General features: G+C 35.7%; 3 protein-coding genes across 3 annotated transcripts; 1 reads left to right on the top strand and 2 right to left on the bottom strand.

Moving 5' to 3' along the window:
- Positions 1-3,227: 3,227 nt before the first annotated feature.
- Positions 3,228-10,010, bottom strand: LOC147504994 (replication factor A protein 1-like). The gene is made up of 7 exons (XM_086605431.1): positions 9,949-10,010; positions 6,797-6,956; positions 6,454-6,730; positions 6,302-6,377; positions 6,107-6,225; positions 4,131-4,276; positions 3,228-3,416 (listed from the first exon to the last, which is right to left on the bottom strand). The coding sequence occupies exons 1-7, from the start codon at positions 10,008-10,010 to the stop codon at positions 3,228-3,230; spliced, it is 1,029 nt and encodes a 342-aa protein (XP_086461557.1).
- Positions 10,011-10,845: 835 nt separating this feature from the next.
- Positions 10,846-13,609, top strand: LOC147504995 (glutamate--tRNA ligase, chloroplastic/mitochondrial-like). The gene is made up of 4 exons (XM_086605432.1): positions 10,846-10,933; positions 12,221-12,320; positions 12,539-12,695; positions 13,507-13,609. The coding sequence occupies exons 1-4, from the start codon at positions 10,846-10,848 to the stop codon at positions 13,537-13,539; spliced, it is 378 nt and encodes a 125-aa protein (XP_086461558.1). The 3' UTR covers positions 13,540-13,609.
- Positions 13,610-15,049: 1,440 nt separating this feature from the next.
- LOC147504996 (uncharacterized) lies at positions 15,050-17,711 on the bottom strand. The gene is made up of 4 exons (XM_086605433.1): positions 17,619-17,711; positions 15,974-16,316; positions 15,750-15,847; positions 15,050-15,601 (listed from the first exon to the last, which is right to left on the bottom strand). Exons 1-4 carry the CDS (start codon positions 17,709-17,711, stop codon positions 15,050-15,052), a joined length of 1,086 nt encoding a protein of 361 aa, XP_086461559.1.
- Between the last annotated feature and the right edge of the window lie 793 nt (positions 17,712-18,504).

An 18,504-nucleotide genomic window follows, 5' to 3' on the forward strand; every position in this document is an offset into this window, starting at 1 on the left:
AATTAGCTAAAATCAGTTCAGCACCCTTCCCCTCCTTTGGAAAAGGAAATGAGACTTGCATAAGATTTTGAGGTGTCAAAATGCTTGGAATTTTCTCAAGTTCTACTGGATGCTTTTAATTAACTGCAACTCTACCCTGTAGACTTTTCCCTGTTCATAAAAAAAACCAAATTGTTTACACCCCCACTACGCCTATTATAAGTTCGGGTTGATTCGATTCCCCCGCTTGCATAGTATTGTGATTAAACTTGATATAAAGTGAGCTATGTTTATGTTTATGTTTATGATTAAACCGCCTTAATATGTTTTATGTTTCGATATAATGACATAGTTTTGTTTGGTGAAAAATCTTCGTATAATTTAATTCCTTTGTTAGACTTCAAGAAGCAATTTCCATTCCAAAGGATTAGGTTCCAGTTTAATGGATGACCTTAAAGACCGACTTTACTATTAACAATGAAACGGTGTTATATAGATCATTGTTTCGAGCCCTTATTGCAGCCGATGCTACTGAATCAGCTGCTTTATTTTTTGTACCAACTATTAAGAATTGTTAGTGGCCTGCCTCGTAAGAAAGCTCTGCAGGACCAGACACGATTGCAGAACGCTCTTCGGAGCATTTTCCCCTTCCAATATTTTTCTATTGGAGCTTCGCTCATTCCTTTTATTGAACACAATGATGCGAATCGGGCTTTAATGAAATGTCAGATTGGTCCACTTTGAATAATATGCAAACTGTAGATAGGAGTGACTATATTAATGTTTTTTGGTTGTTCTTTATATGTTTCCGTTCTTCAAATTAGGTAATGATTTGCTGTGTTTTTTTTCCTGTATATTTAGTGGCACGCGGATCAAGACCCACAAACGGATTATAGCAGCTCCTCTGGACCCTGCCGCATTTGCAGATGCATTGGTCCAGATATATCTGGTTCATAAGGTCAGGCACTGATTATTTTTGGAAAATACGAAGTTTATAAATAGAAAAAGTAATTAAGAAAATCAGGTGTAAGAGCTTTCTATATGAGCACTGTAGATATGTCACCTCTTTGAGATATCAGAGGAGACTGACATATCTGAAGTCATTGACATTGTGAAGCAACGTGTTAAGGATGCTAAGCTGCCTGACGTTGAGGTCGTACGCATTCTATGGGATGTAATTATGGATGATGTTTAGTGGTCGTGGAAAAAATCGGCGAAAAAATGCCAATCTTTGCATTAAGCGCCCGAGTTTGTGCTTTACCATTTCATTAGTTTTTCTAATAGGTGGTAAAAAGCTAATGAAACTGTTTGTGAGGTGTCAGTTTCGAATGTTACCTTTTTTTTTTGCTGATGATATAACTATGCTATTTCTTCTCATATTGAGCTGTTTCCATTTTTCTGTGTTGTGATTCCTCTGAGTATTGTTTGAACTGTGTAGCTCGATCTATACTTGAGAGAGTGAGTGTGTTCCTTTACAAATTTACCTAGCAGTGTTCGAAGAGAGTTCTTGCTTTCTGTTGAGAAAGGGTTGCCGTTAGGGAGTGGTGGTTTGGGTTCGAGTGGTGGTGAGTCTTTGCCGTTCCGTATTCATAGCGATCAATGAGATTTTTGGTGGGAGAGTTTTTGGAAGGAGAGTGGTTTGGGGTCGAAGTGTGGCGAAAAGCTTTCTTTGCAGCTGTAGCCCGCTAATGAGATTTTTGGTGGAAAAGTGGTTTGGGGTTTAGTGGGCGAGTGTTCTTTTGCACCGTAGTGGAATGAGATTTTTGGTTGTAGAGTGGTTTGGGGTCGAGTGATGCGAGTGCTGCTGCTGCAGCTGTAGTTGTTAATGAGATTTTTGGTGGGAGGTTAACTGTTCCTGATCTTGTTCATGGTGGGTTGGATTGGAAGCGAAGGTTTCGGGCTATCATGCGGATAATGTTTTTTTAATTCCATTATCTGTAAAACTGTCATGCTGTTTGATAGAATTATAGTTTCGATATTGTGTTCAGCAAGCCATTTAGGGAAGTTTCCATCGAGCTCATTCTCGCTTAGATCAACGGGTTCGACAACATGACCTCAAAGATAACTGAGACAACATGCACTTTGGAGCTTTATTAGCATTGTTGTTCCAAGTAAGGTTGTTTCCTCCAAGGTTGAAAACCCTCAGCGCCTTGATATCCATTAACTATATCTTGTTCAAATTCTGTAATGACAAAGGGATTCCACCAGTCAACTGGTTCTTGCTTAAGGCTATAGTTGAAATATTGGACAAAGTTCTAGTGTTGGTAGGAATTTGAATTGATGGAGAGTTGTTGCGCAAATCCAAGACTTGGAGCTCAGTTAAATGCAAAAGTGAATTTGAAAGCCTACCAGAGAATCTATTATGGCGAAGCGACAATTGCCGCAGCTATGTTAGATTTCCAATTTCCATAGAGGAAATTTTAAGCTAAGTTCAGTACTCTCAATTTCCGAAGGGCGCCTACTTCTTGACTAAGGATTCCATTTAACATATTACTACTCATATCAAGGTATTGTAGCCTTTGTAAACGGAACAATTTAGTAGGAATGGATCCATTGAAGCTATTTTCCCTCAAGTCGAGGTGAAGCAACTTGATAAAGTTGGCAATCCCATTTGCTGGGAGTTCACCTTGTATAGAATTGGAGGAGATGTCAAGCTTTGTCAAAGTTGTTATACGAAACAATGGTGCTAACACTGCTGATTTTACAACAACCTCTGGAGCCAGTGAAGTAACAAATGAGTAAATATCAAGCGCGACAACATTTCTTGAAGGTGAGCGGGGTTGCAGGTGACCAAGTCCTATTGACAACAATCTAAACTTGAATTCCATGACTCTATTCCACCAAAAACTGTCTCTAATGATGGGTTGCTATTGGTTTCATTGATGAGTTTTTTGTTTGTTTATGTTGTAACAATGAATTACTGAAAATGACAACTTCAGATACACTCCATGTTTAGCCTTAGTCCTCTACTCTTTGTTTCTGCCTTTCAGGTAAGCTAATTCGTTTCAATTACCTCAAAGGATTACAAAAAAAAAATGCTTGGAAGGATTACAAAATTGTATGAGTTTTGCTCAGCGACAATTAATGTCCCTTGTTTAATAAGAAATTGGCTAACCAATTAGTAAATACGATGTAATCAAGAAGACGGCAAAATCATTTGCATTGTATACCACAACCTTAAATACTAAGGCAAACACCTATCTCTACCCTATATTGACTTTCAAATGCTACCTGATGTTAATATAATCTTACTTATAAGGACTTGTAATCTTCTCCGCCTGTTTGTGAGTGCTCATACTGGTTGCTTGGAGCTCCAAATGAGTGCGAGTTAGATCGTTTTCAAGCTTACTCAGGGAAGAGTGTAGTTTTTCCATCTTGAGCATGCAGGGATCAGACCTTACAACACGGTCGTTAAGCTCTGCAGTCGCTCCAATAACCTTCGATGAGAAACAAAAAAAAATCAGAAGGACAAAGAAATATAAAACTAAATACATGCATAACAATAGTAAATAGGAAAATAGAAAGCCTCACCCCTGATAAGCATCTGGCTATGTAGGTGTAATGCTGTGATGCATCCCTGTATCAGATACATTCGCCGAGCTCCATGAACTAACCCAAGAGCAGCGTCATCCATGAAAGTAGATTGGTCAGCTTTCAAGGGTCCCTTTTCAGGATTTTCACCAATGAAAAACTCAGGGCTCAAAACAGTAGGACCTGAATGGAAGACTCTTTTCATCTTTTGCTTTAAAGTGGGGCTTTAACCAAGGGTCTAGGCGTGGCTATGTGAGCTTCGCAAAGTTAATGGTGTTAGAGCTGGATGGGACGTCTGATTGCTTTCTGCCCACGGGAGAGCAAGAAAGTTTCTAGCTGAATCTATTAAGCAGGTGTGTAGGGTTAGAAGTTCACCACATCATTTAAACCCGCTTTAAAGAGCATTGACATCAGAAGCTGCAGGTATTTTATTGTAAAGATAGTACATGCTCGTGGTGCTAACTGTATAATTTGGAGGCTCTTAAATGAATCTTTATTACTAATTCTTCACCTAAAAATTCCCAAATGAAAACTTGTACTGTAGTTTGTAAGCAGCAGGATGCTCTCTCTAAATTGAAGGTTGAGGCCAGTGGTTTAACCAAATTTTTCGTTTTTCTTACTGTATAAGGAGTATCTCCTTCAACAATGAATGCAAGCCATTCATACAACTTCATAGACAATGAATGTAAGCCATTCATATATACAACCTGTCCTTCAGCAACTTCTTGATCAGTGAAGAACCAACATGAATCAAAGATGATTCTCTCTACAAATTACAATTTCTGATAAACACAAATAAAATGATAATTCTTCACCTAAAAATTCCCAAATGAAAACTTGTAATCTGCTTGTTTGTAAGCGTGAATGCTCTCTCTAAATTGAAGGTTGAGGTCAGTGGTTTAACCAAAATTTTCGTTTTTCTTACTGTATAAGGAGTATCTGAAAAATGTGATATGTTGTTTCAAAAGAGGGAGCAATTAGTGGAGAGGATGGATGTATTTCTCAGAGTGGTCACTTCCATACCTGGGATTGACAAACATGATGCTAATGCAGTAATTTTGTTCTGCCATTATGTTTTACTGCTGAACTGAATAAGAGTTTTACTGAATAAGGTTTATGTGTGATAGATAACACATCTTTATTGTCAAAGATGTATGCTACTTCTCATAATGGGAGTCTGAACTGCATTATCTTCATTCTATATAATGATATGTACTCTGACATTATTATCAAAAAAGTGATGAATGTATTATAATATCTTGATGATTAATATAAAATCCTAATAAAAGAAAAACAATTATTGAACTACTGAGAATTATTTATTCCTCTCCAAAAGATTCTTCATTTGCTTGATACTCTGCTGTCTTCATCACTTTACTCTTCATTTTTTTAGCTTTCTTTGATGGTCGAATTTCTTCAGTAATTTCTTTGGAAATCTGCTGCTTCATTTTAACATAACAATATATTAGTTATTTATTTTCTCAAAAATAGTAAACAAAATATTCGAAAGAGGAATTGTAATAAAATTTGAACATACCTTTGCATTTTCTGTCATTGATTCAACATCTTTATTATCTTCAGATAACATATTTGTTATGGTAAATGATGGAAACTTTTCATGCATACTATATTTATTGAGTTTGACTTGAAATATCCAATGACTACCAATATTTTTTCAAGTTCTTTTCGATGTCATCGAAATCTTGACCCCTAAAATTATATAATAAACAGTTAATAATAATTTAATATTGAAATAAAATTAAACGTGTTTATGCTTTACTTGCCTTTTTCTCTAAATCAAGAACTTTTGCAATTGGTACTTTCACAATATCTTCTGCTTTGTTACCAAAAGCTACTGGCAGATCATTTCAGTTTCATCCTCAACCCGTAGTTTTAAAAAGGTATCTCAGAATTAAAACATTTAGAATATTTGTACTCAATATCCTTTTTATTAGACATTTGTTGGAAGACTTACCTTTTTTTTGGTCTTAAATATTTGGCTCCACAATCTGTGCATGTATGTTTTGAACCACTATCAACGTGTTTTACAGTACATTTAACACAAGTTTCGTAGTACCAGTTGGTCCCTAACAACTTAACAAATATTCCTCTGCATGTGAAGACCTTTCCCTGTAAAAAGTCATAGATTACAAAACTAACTATATAAATCATATGATATTGAAAATATATGAAAAATAATGTAATAGTAAATGGCTAACCTAATTTGTTGGTTCCATCCCATATGTTATGAGTTCTTCTATTGTTATCCTGTCCTTGTTCATCTTTTCCTCTAATGAAATTGGTTCTTCGTTGTCTGTTTCTTCTATTCCAATTTTTTTATCGGGGTTTTCAAATCTTCACAATTGAAAAAAATAATCATTATAGAAAATATGAATAATTGAAAATTTTGTAAATAAAATTGATCATAAATTACCTTTTTATCATTTCATGAACATATTTTAAATCCAAATTTATGTAAAGCTTTGTTGCTGATGAGACACATACTTGGAATTGCACTATTAAATAGGAAACAGTTTAGTATGATAAGAATTATTTTGGAAACTAATACAAAGATGATGTTAAAGCTTAAACTTACTTCCAATCTTTTTCAGAAATAGGGATGTCAGAATGATAATAACATTTTCATCCTTATTGCTTATATTAGAAATTGTATCAGACATTTCTCCCCATAAAGCCACGGTCTTCTCATAACCCCTTTAAATTATCCCAAATTGTCAAATACAATTTAATAATAGAAGAAAAAATTGCGTACTTCTAAATTAATGTTTACCTTTTGTCTACCAAAGTAATTTCTTTGAAACCTTGTGGTTTTTTATTACCAATTTTTTTCAAAATTGTTATTATATCTGTATTACAAATATTGTTAGATCATTCGAATATGCATTATTAAAATATACAAAAGATAATAAGTTTATAAAATACCTTTCAAGTCACATGCTGAGGCATCTTCTGTTGCAAGAAATTTTTCGAATCCAACAAAAGTGAACTTGTAATTTTCAATACTCTTATCATCTTCATTGGTAGGAGTTACTATAGTTGCTTTTGTAAACAAAATTTTGCAGTTAAATCGTACAGGACGGTAACTCTTGTTTTCTTTGTCCACTTCAAATTTCTCAAAAGTATAAATTTTTCCCTCTTCTAGTTTTTCTCTAAATTTGTCTTTTAGGCTGTCCTGTACCTTGGCATGGATTTGATCTCCCTATGATTACAAAATTAAATTATTAAGTAAAAAAAAGTGATTATTAATTAAATGTATATTTCTGACCTTTTCATCAATGAGAAGCATGTCTATTCCAAAAGTTTGTTTTTTGTTCAACGGATTAAAAGGAAACCACAATCTGCTGACACGTGCTTTCACTATACACTTGTCTGTTTTTTGGTTGAGCTCGGCAAGTCCTGTGTATTTATTTTCCATAGTGTAATTCCTGCAAAACAATATTATAACATTGTTAATTAGTTCCTTAACAAAAAACTATCAATATATATTGATTGAGAAATTATTGTGTAATAAATCACAAATAGACACTTGGGCACCGCCATCTTGAAGTTTGATGACTGGCATAAGATTCACGTCAAGTTCAAAAAGGTATTGTTATCATTTAACGCTTGTGCTATGGAGTTAAATAGCTTGACCATAGGGAAAGGAGTGAAACTGGATTGAGATGCAGGGGCGCATCACCAGAAGAGATTGAGCTAATTATAGTTGAATCATCATCAGTGATAGAGGTATGGGGAAGGCAGGAGTAGGAGTTTACCCAGCGTGGTACTTGGACTGACTGTGCCTTGCTTGCCACAGTCTTATGATAAAACTCACCGCTTCCAGAACTGTAATTGTCTAATTGTCTAAGACTGTCTAAGAACTGAGTTAGCTTTAGACTTTTAATTGTCTGGAAATTATAAGCCAACATAAAAACGAAAAAAGAGGAGAAAAAAACTGAGCGATAAGTATCTGGAAAAACCCACGATTCAATTGTAATTTAGGACAACTTTCAAAGCATTTAAACGATTTGGTGTTGAAATGATATGCTTTTTGTATAAAAATATTTGGTAATGGGAGGTTTCCAACTTCTGTAATACCTAAAGAAATCATTCCAAGGTATAGTAAAATACCTAGAACCGATGATAAAGACATTATGTCCAAAATAAAAGAACCAACACCGGAACTGAAAAATTAGTATAAATTATGCTTAATCGGTTATCAGTATTTTGAACATAATGTGAACATGAGAGTACGTAAATTGTATTACAACAAACAGACCAGATAACTGAACTGATGCCTAAGCCCCATGTAACAACTAAGTGCCTAACAATTATGATTCGAGGAAAGCTCTGATTAATCTCCTCTTCAGTGATCATAACAGGCCAAGTCTCATTATTATCCACGAAACATTTGCTCGATCTCTAAATCGCCCCTTATCCAAAATCATCTCTAATGCTCATGTAGATGTGTCTTGGCAAAGATCAAAAACTTGCTCAACTCCGTTAACAAATGTGACTTTGATTTCGGTGGATGGTCATCGGTTCTTCTTTGCACTTGAAGTTGACAGGCTGGGTTGGATTCCTTGGCTTTTCTAGCATTGCATTGGGCTAAAAATTCCAAATACTGATAAGAAATTTAAATAAAAACTCACTTACAGGAGTGATGTGCATTATTTAATAACTGGTTTAAGATGAACAAATTTATTATGATTAGAGAGCTAGGTTATTGGTTAGAGTAACTGATAAAATAAACAAACATTAAAAAATCAAGTGCACTCTCAAGTCGAAACACATCGGATCCTAGAAGGGCTAACCCCATGACAAAGGATTCCACATAAAACCAAGGAATTTCAAGAACTTGTTCTCCTGCAGGTACTTGAGATAGTATGGGGATACTTGAGCACACACATACATAATGTGAGATGACTAAAAGAAAATGAAATAAAAAAGATATGTGGTCAAGACTGCCTTTTCCTCGAGCTTGTTATGACAAAATATAAACAGACGGGCTTCAGCATTTTCTGACGAAAGACCTTGACGTGATGATCTTAGCTGTTGAAAAACTTCTTAATCAATATACTTCACAATCAAGTACCTATTCAAGTATATATTATAGTTTCATTAGTATCAGGAAGCTCATTGAGACCATAGTTCAGCACCACACGGTCTGTCTGTTTTGTTTCAATTGATGTCACAACCGAGCTAGTAGGGATAGGAGTCTCGGACACTGCTGTCTGACTCGGATGAACTACCTGTGTTGTCATCGCCCAAGTAGTAGTGGTGTAACTTTCGAACACCGTTGGTGAAGCCGAATGACTTGCCACACACTTTGCAATGGTGACTCACCTCTCCCTTTGAGTCGCCCACTTGTGTCACTTCTGTTGATGGTTCATTAGCTCTTGCAGAAATTTCAGTATGAGTTATCTCTGAGCAATCCTTGCTTCATAGCTAAAAATAGTGTTCCTTAGTATTATTTAATGAACAGTCAAATAAAGTAACTTTTCATGTTGCAGTGTAGCTAAGCAACAGCACATTGATAGTTCAGTAAAGAAGCGTAAAAGTACCACTACTCAAAAGAAAAGGGGCTCTTCCAAAAAGGTTATTGACATTGACCTTGATGAGGATGATGAAAGTTCTGGTGGTTTAATTACTCATTCCCAATCCTGCATCCTGCGTACAATTTAATATTAGCAATTCCACTTCTTTTTTATGTAAATTGTAATCGATGACTTTACTCATGTAGGCCTGTTCAGATGTTAAAAAATTACGTACATCTTTGTAGGTCAATGATGAGGAAGTTGAAGCCACCTTGCCTGCTGCGGCATATGCACTTGCAAAAATTCATATGCATCTTGTATACAGCGGTTAAGACCACCATGAGTTAGTGGTTTTCAGTTACTTGCAGTAGGCAACACTTTTCTGGAAGGGTTGTTTTCATTGTAGATAGTGACATGACCTTATCGGGAGAGCATGATACGCTGTCACTGATTTTTGGTTTACTGATTTCATTTACATTGCATATTCTTTATTTTTCCGGTACCTATTAGATTCTCATTACCACGCACAAGGGGAGGGTTCTCGCTTTTCGAAGAGGATGTTTTCGAATTTGGCACGGGTAACATCCATTTTCCATCTTTACTTATATCTTCTATGTGGTCCATGTATCTTAGAAATTAGTTTTACCATTTCCTTAAATTGTTAAGCAAGGGGGCATTGCTTCCAACTTGAAATAACAAATCGCTACAATACTACAACAAATTTTAGACTTTTCTAGTTTTGTCTCACCTTACACTATCGTCGAGATCGAGAGAGAGAGAGAGACCTTGGCAGATACATCTTCTCTTATATGCTATACATAAGTGTAATAAAGGTTCCCACATTAATCTGTTTTTCTAAAATATTCCAAGTAGACACCGAGAAAGACCTTTGTTTTTGGACCTTTCAATCTCAAACAGTGGACCTTCACGACCTGATCCTTGGACATGGTTATTTGAACACATTTCTGTTCAGTTCATTATATCCATACACATTGTACTGACACAAATTAAAAAGATGGAGCATAAGAGTCATACGCTCATATGACCCAATCTTGAATGTGCAGTACTTCTTACATTTACGTGATCTGTGTTTGTTAAAAATGGTTTAAGAGCTGTGTTGCACGGGTACGGCTGAGACACACCGGGGACACTCCAGAGATACGACATTTTCAATTAAAATATGGAGTGTCCGACTCGGGTACGACTTCCATTTTGCAGTACCAGCGCAACACAGTTTAAGAGTATATATGGCAAGGTAAGCTCTTCCTCACAGTATTTAAAGGTCATATAGGATTATTTGTTGCCAAAAGGATTTCTTTATGATATGCTCCTTTCTCAGGGAAAATTCATTCCGACTTAACATTGTCCCTATATTGCTAGTAAGTGCTTTTTCTTTTTTCTCTTCACATATGTCAAATTGGTTTTTCATTTATAGCTGTGGAAATTAAGATTATAGGACTTCATATTCAATTGTGGTGGACTATCAGTAGAATTTGTTTTTGTGACGAACTGGGATTCTGATTGTATGTCCTCCATCTTTAGCAGGTAATATGTTTATTACTTTTATTCTAACCCTTTTTCCTTGAGCTGTCCGACATCATGATGTTACTCGAGTACGTGTTTAAAGGGCAATTCGAAATCTCTATGTGATTATCACTCTCCCGACCACGAGCAAAATGATTCCTTTGTTCGTAATTATTTCAAGTGAGTTGCCAATCCACCCGTGATCAAACTGGTTTTACATGACAAAATTCTGTTTTTGAGGAACTTGGATATGTAGGTTTAAGTAAGGTATGGCATGGAGATTGGCGGGCCAATATTTGTTCCAAATCAAGACTTAGAGATGGGATTTGAAAAGATTGTAAAGATAGCACATGCTCGTGGTGGTAACTATATAATTTGGAGGCTCTTAAATGAATCTTTATTACTAATTCTTCACCTAAAAATTACCAAATGAAAACTTGTACCGCAGTTTGTAAGCGGCGGGATGCTCTCTAAATTGAAGGTTGAGGTCGATTGGGTTAACCAAATTTTTCGTTTTTCTTCTCAGATAAGGAGTATCTGAAAAATGTGATGTTTCAAAAGAGGGAGCAATCGTGGAGAGGATGGATGCATTTCTCGAGTGGTCACTTCCATACACAGGATTGACAACCATGATGCTAATGCGTAATTTTGTTCTCGCCATTATGTTTAACTACTTTGGAATCAATAAGAGTTTGACTGTACATGCATGTTTAAAAGGCAACTGAATCTATGAGAGGAATGAACTTCTTATCTTTCATAGCTGACCTGTACCACTATAGGGGACTCACTTATGAGTTATCCCCGATGAAGAAGTCATCCTTAGAATACTACGGCAAGTAACTCATCTCTTACTTCCCATTGGACCGTCTGTGTAGATATAGCTGTCATTCAGCTATGTTGGTGTTTCTATTTGTCTGCGTTTTACCATAGGTGTATTTATGCGAGGTAGGACACCGGTGTTTATAAGTTATAGAATAATATGCTTGAGTGATACTTGAAGCAAGCTATTTCGCACTAACCGTTAGTGTCCCACCGGGTAAGAACCATATTGACCCTCACCTTAAATACAATCCCGATTTATTTTCAATGTGATGGCATGTGTTGTCTATTTGAAGAGAGTTCATGTATAAACTCATACCCTTGTGTATCTAATTAATCGGGTCCTAATAGCTCAAAGATGTACTCCAAGAAAATATTGGACATGTATTGAATCTTTAGTTTTTGCTATAATAATAAAATGATCTTACTTCCGAAATGTAGTGACTTCGATATATCCAAGGTCTCAGTTTTGGTTATCTTTACTAACTGGATTGGGACATTTCAGCCTTTGTATTGCATGCAAAAACAAAAACCTGTTGAATGATAGGTCTTTTGAATATTCAATTTCCGTATATAGACATTATGTGTAACCTGCATATATTCCATGGAATATTAGGTGGATGAATGGTCGACATTTAAGAGCTCTACCTTGAGAACAGTTAGTCAAGCTTTTGGGTGAACAATGGAAGGTTCTTTGGTATCCTCGTAGAATCGAAAGGAACATTTGTACAGGGTTGGATTATGGATTCATTTTTTTTTACCTTAAAACTGATTTTTCATTATTACTTGCTATTCAAAGTGTTAATCCTTTTTATTAACCCCTTAAACAGAAGTCGCTAAACCGCTAAAGGATGGTATTGATTTGGTTACAGATTCAGATAAAGTTTTATCAAAATTGCTCTCGTATCCCTTGCATTCTACTTTGGCTAGGTACCCTATATTTTCTCCTATGCGTACTGTTTATTTTTATGCTGTTGTCGAAGACAACGTAAATAGTGTTGAATTTTGAGGCCAAGGTCGTCTTAGAAATCTGCTTCTTAGTTGACTTTTTCATTTAGTATAGTACTTATTATTTTGTGAATGCATATTAGAAATAGAAAAATGTTGTTTGGAGGCTCAAGGTGTCTTTAGTAATGGGGTATTTGCAGTCCTGAAGGTAAACCTGTTTTAGAAGATAAGCTTTCGGAAGTCACTACCCATCTGTTATCAACATACGACAATGGAGAGCTCACTGTTGCACTTGAAGAAGGTCACACCGATTCGCAGAAATGGGTTAAGAGCTTTGGCAAATCAATGAAGCGCAAGGTTGGTTTTTAGTAGATGAACTACCAGAGCTTTCTTTTCTCCTTACCACCCTTTCAGAACATGGTTTTGTTTTTGTGCAAAATACTTCAACCCAGGAATATTACTTGTGCAAGAATTGTATTGATATTGAAAGGCGGTGAAGGAAAAAAACATTACTTGTGCAAACATTGCAGGCGGTGAATGTCAATGTCAACCTTAATAATTATTTTGTAGCATAGTTGAAAGGAGTGGGTATAGAGTTTATCCTGTAATGGGGAAGTAACTTGAATGTCAATGATGTTCCTGCTGTTTCTTGCCTCTTCCGTTGACTGTGCTTCACCTCTTCAGTTGTTGTATACAGTTGTTTGTTATGTGGGTAAAGTGATTGTCCAGTTGTAAAGCGTCAGCTAAAGCAATAGGTTCAAACATGATATATAATCATTTCGTTTTGTATGCGTTTACAGGCATTGGCAGTGTTTATTAGTTTTCTCTGTTTGCTTAATTACATGGATATGCACATTATTAATTGTTTTACTATTTTTTTTTTACATTGTTATTAAGGTTTCGAACCATATTTATGTAACTCTTACTATATCTATTAAGGTTTTGGCGACGGGTGTCTGGCTTAAATGTTATTCTTGTTGACTGCTATATTGGATATATAAGTAATTAAGCATCATTTGATGCTTTATAAACATTTAGTTATATCCTGAGAAGCTTTATGGATTTGTTGGTACAGTTGGTTCCAATTGACAGGTTTTATGGGTTGGATTTTGTAATTATTATACTTGAAACATTAATTTAATCTGATGAAACATCTAACTTTTTGCAGAGAAGGCTCAAAGCAAAGCAGGGCCTTGAGTAGGCAAAACAAAAAGGAGAAGAAGCTTTCCTGAAAAAGGATTATCTAACGGCGATAACTTGGTATACTAAGGTAACCAAGAGTATTTTTTTCAATAATACTTTCTACTTAAGGTATTTTTTTACTGTTCATTTTTAAAAAAAATTCGTTCTAAATCGCTAAGTGCAGATTATGAAATAGGAACATTATTCCTATATCCAATATGATAGAATACACAAACTTTTAAATAGGCACACAAACAAACTTTGGAGTGAGTTATCCAAAGTAGAAAAGGGGAAAAATCTAGTACATTCTTCCCATACTTTTATTCGTGATCAGCCAATGTCACTACGGGACATGAACTTGATGCCTAAATGTCAGCAATGACAGACAGACAAACAACAAACATGTAGTAAAACACACTCAGTTATCATAAAAATAAGACCAAAACAACCAGTCAACCATATAAAAATTGTAGCTGGAGATACCTGAGTTGCAAATATATATTGTAGTATAGAGTGTGTTAACGATAAGATAGTGTTCACCATAAACAGATATCTCAACAGTTTGTACTTCACCAAATTGTTATGATAAAAGATTTTCTCTATAGCTTCTAGCTCCTGAAAAAGAACATAATTCCTTCCAGAACCACCACAAAAAGCCAAGACAACTTCACCTAGATGGTCGCTTGCAGCACCACCATATCCAACGCTAGTAGACCTGTTTAGATTAAAGTAAACACTCTTTTACAAATTGTATCCTAGACTTACAGAAGAGAGAATCAATCTAATTCCCAGGAGATCTGCTGCCATGTCATTGTATTATGCAAGAAATTAATATATATTTATTTAACTTGTTTTTATTTTAATCTTGTATGTGATTCATCTTAAATGTAAAATAGCTATATTAGGACATACCTTGAGTTAATATCTTTATATTGAATTGAAAACTTCTTTATACACGATGTTCTTTGTGCACCTTTCGGGTTCATTTCCGTCCTTTTTTATTAGGAATTTCAATCCCTTTCTTGAGGTGGTTCGCGAGACAGCAACATATAACTGGCCATGTGTGAAAATTGGTCTTGGTAAATAAACACCAACCTTATCAAAAGTCTGACCTTGACTTTTGTTTATAGTCATAGCGAAACAAACTTTGACAGGAAACTGTTTCCTCCTGAAGACGAAAGGCCATTTTGTGTCACTTGGAGACATAATCATTCGGGGAATAAAAACTGGTTCTCCTATCTTTGTTCCAAGAATAATTGTTGCTTCTATGACTTTTGGAGCAATATTTGTCACCGCGGAGTCTAGTACCATTACACGATCCTCTTCACTTTGATTCATGTTTCATCGAAGATAATAGGGACTCCACGCTTTAAGCTTCAAATTGTGGTTTGGTACTCGGAAAATTCCAAGCCGTTTAAAAATTCATTGGATACGTAACATCTTGTTCTCTGCGACTTTCCTCGGATTGGACATAGAGTCTGCACTTAAGTAGCTTTTAAATCTCCGTGAATTTTTGAAACAACTGAAATTTATTTCGCTACCGTGTCATTCTTCGGTGCTAGAATACTCCTCTCTTTCAAGTACTTAACTTCTGTATACTTATTCACCAAATCTGGATAAATGGTGCTGATGATATATTCAACTGAGTTGTCACTTTCTGAAATGAGTAAGTCATCAGGTATTTTGATCCAAGTTGGCTCTATTTCTTCGTTCATCGCCTTTGCAGGTAGGTTCCCATCTCTTAAATCTAGAACCCATTTGCTAAACTCATTTACAGAACTAACAGTGTCATAGCCCATCACGTCACTCTTGAGTCTCATGTTTTCACTCAAGTGAAAAACTTGGCAGTTTTTCCAAAGTTTTGATTTGTTAATGGAAGCTTTAACAACATCAATTCTTTTACCTCTTGGTATGACTGGCAAAATTTGTCTGAAATCTCCACCCATGAGAAATGTCTTTCCACCAAAATCTCTAGTATCTGGTTTCAATAAGTCTTTCAGAGTACGGTCAACGGCCTCAAAGCCGTTCCTATGAGTCATTGGAGCTTCGTCCCACACAATAAGGTCAGCTTTTGAAATAAGCTTGTGTAGTTTTGAACCATGAGAAATGTCACAACTTGTGGTCTCATCTATAGGTATTATAATTTTAAACCTTGAATGCTACTGTTCTCGCCTACGGTAAAAGAAGTGATGCTATTCTTCGAAAGAAGTAACTTAAGAACAATTTTACTTTCGAACGGAGTTTTGAAATGATAGTCTTGTAGAGATATGTTTTCCCAGTTCCCCCGCTTCCGTAGACAAAAAAAACACCTCCAGATTGCTTCTCAACTGCATCAGTTACACAGTTGTAAACATTTTTCTGTTCATTGTTGAGACCGTTATAGAGTTTGATATGTTCATTGTGTGCAACTCTAAGCGGTTGTAATCCAATTCTTCAAAGAATCAATTTGTTACCATAGAATGCTTGTGAAGAAATATTGAATTTAGGAAAACCTTCAATATCTGTAAGTGTTTTCCCCCTACGAACCATGATATTCTCAATTTCACAAAGAGTATCATTCTTTATCTGGTCATCACTTAGCTGGAGACTTTGGTTGTGGTTGGTTTTTCTGTAACGAAACAAAATATCTTCACCAAGGCTTTTCTGATGATTTTCAAAAAGTATTTCTGGAGATTTAACCTCACACAGCAAGATTAAAGTGACAAAAAGTTCTCTTAAAGAAGCTAGATTTGCCCACTCGCTTGCTTGCTTCATAGCATCATTCCATTCACTGTCGTCCTCTAGCAAACCATATGTCTGTAATCCAAAAATGAAGGATTACATAATATAAAATGAAAAACTTGATATTAACAAATAAGTTAACAGGACTTAAAGTAGACTCTTCAGGAATGCAACATCTCAGGCAGCAGAAAGCAAGTAATATTTCGCATGAAAACTGGGTGTTTTCCCGAAATGTATTTGGGGGTTCGTTTGGTGCATGATAGAGTTACTTACTATATCATTTTACTCATGTGCATGGATTTAAGGATGCCTGGCATGAAAGAGTACTATTATTATTCAAGGGGGTTGAGTTTCTTGAATCACGTGTTTCCATGTCCAACATGTTCATCTTGCTTCTACTACTTTGGCAAGAACGGAAGTATAAGTGGTTTTGGAGATGAGAGGAAACCATTTTTGGAGACACCTAGCAGAAATGCCAGAAAACCCTTCAATGGAAGACTATGGACTAATGTCCTCATTGCAATCAATGTCTTGTGAGTATAAAATATTTTGAAATCGGATTGTTGTACTTCTCCTATGATAAAAATTGAAGTGCACTTGGCTTTAACTTGGGATGTCTTAAAAAAAAAATTGAGAATATTTCCTACCTTACTTTCGTTCAACCACACATGAATGAATAAATGGTGTATTCTCAGAAAACCTATATTATCCATAGGAATGTATTGAATCAAATAGGTCCTATGTGTTAATCCGGATAGTGTTATTGATATAAATTTTTTATTAAGTAATGATCATTTAGGTGTACCCTTTATTTTACGGGCAATAAGAACAGTACCTTATTTGATGGTTTTCTTTGGTCAAAGCATATGTCGCACAACTTGCAAGCCATGGAAAGCTGGTGCTTTGGGGAGCTAAGGTTTGAATAAGAAAATTGGTTTGCATTTATAATTTCCTTTCTATGTACTCACTAAGATTCATAAGTATATTATGTATTTATGTCTACAGATTAACAGCCTCATTGACAAAGGACAGTTATGGAGGTTGGCCACTTCATCCTTTCTTCATTCAAATGTTGGGCACCTCATGGTCTGGTATTGAACTTGCATACTAAATCTGTGATGTTACTACCGATTTTGTTAAGTTAACAGCTTTTTGTTGAGGTTTGCATGAGTTTAGCTGGTACGAAATCGTTCCTTAAAGGTTCTAGTAGGATTTTAGTACTCTCTAGAGGATTAGGCATAGATTGTCCATACTAAATGTGAAATATAAAGAGGCCTCAATCTCAATTGTTTACAGGTGCTATCAATCTCCTAGACTTTAATATATTACAAAAAGCTGTTAGTAGTAGATGGACAATTGAAGTAGTTGAAAGATTACCTGACATGCTGCTTTAAAAGTTGGATGTGGGGTTCCATTAACTGTACGAATATCTTCATAACTCCTAGGTCCTTTAACAATATTAAGCAACATTCTTAAGTAGAACCTTTCACCTGATGTAGGATGTGCATAGTAAACTCGTCCAACTGATATTCCTCGTTTTCGTAGAGTCCACTTATTATACTTTTTTTTCCAAACAAATTTAGTTGGGAAATCAACATACGTAAGTGTCCTGGCTAATTCATACTCTTCATTTGCCTAGAACCATTCTCAGAACTTTGTTCGACGCTTTTCACGACGACTACTACTTTTGGATCATCTTACTCACTGTAGTATACCATATTCTGACCTTCAAGATAGAATGGCAACCGCTCGACACTCGGATTTCTGTACTGTATATCAAAATTTAAAAGCATCCAAACTCCTTCAGAAGAAGAAAGAAATCGACAGTCTAAGAAGTTTGATATTTCATCAACATCCCCGACAATTTGTTCCTTCTCGTTATCGCTCGGCTACTACATTCTCAACAATCATTGCAGATGCTCTATCCTTTCCCTTGTTAATATACTTGAATAGGTACTTGATTGACCTTGCTTTGTTGCAGTTGTTCAACATTTATGTGGGCTTGAAACTTCACAATCAAGTCCACATTGGTGGAATGACCCATTTGTTATCAAGAGTTATTCCGTCTTTTTTTTTGTGCAGATTCGACCATTGTCTCTCCTCATATAGACCGTGAAGTCATTTTCGCCAATCGTTGTCTCGCTACTGAGAATGGTTTCGGATAGTGCCTAGAGCATTTTTATTCCCATCATCAGTTTTACCATGCAAGGAGAATCTGGTTTAGACCGCCACATGGACCGTGAATCATGAATTCCACAACCGC

The sequence above is a fragment of the Coptis chinensis genome, chromosome 4 (genome assembly GCF_015680905.1).
Source record: "Coptis chinensis isolate HL-2020 chromosome 4, ASM1568090v1, whole genome shotgun sequence".
In the NCBI taxonomy this organism is placed as follows: domain Eukaryota; kingdom Viridiplantae; phylum Streptophyta; class Magnoliopsida; order Ranunculales; family Ranunculaceae; genus Coptis; species Coptis chinensis.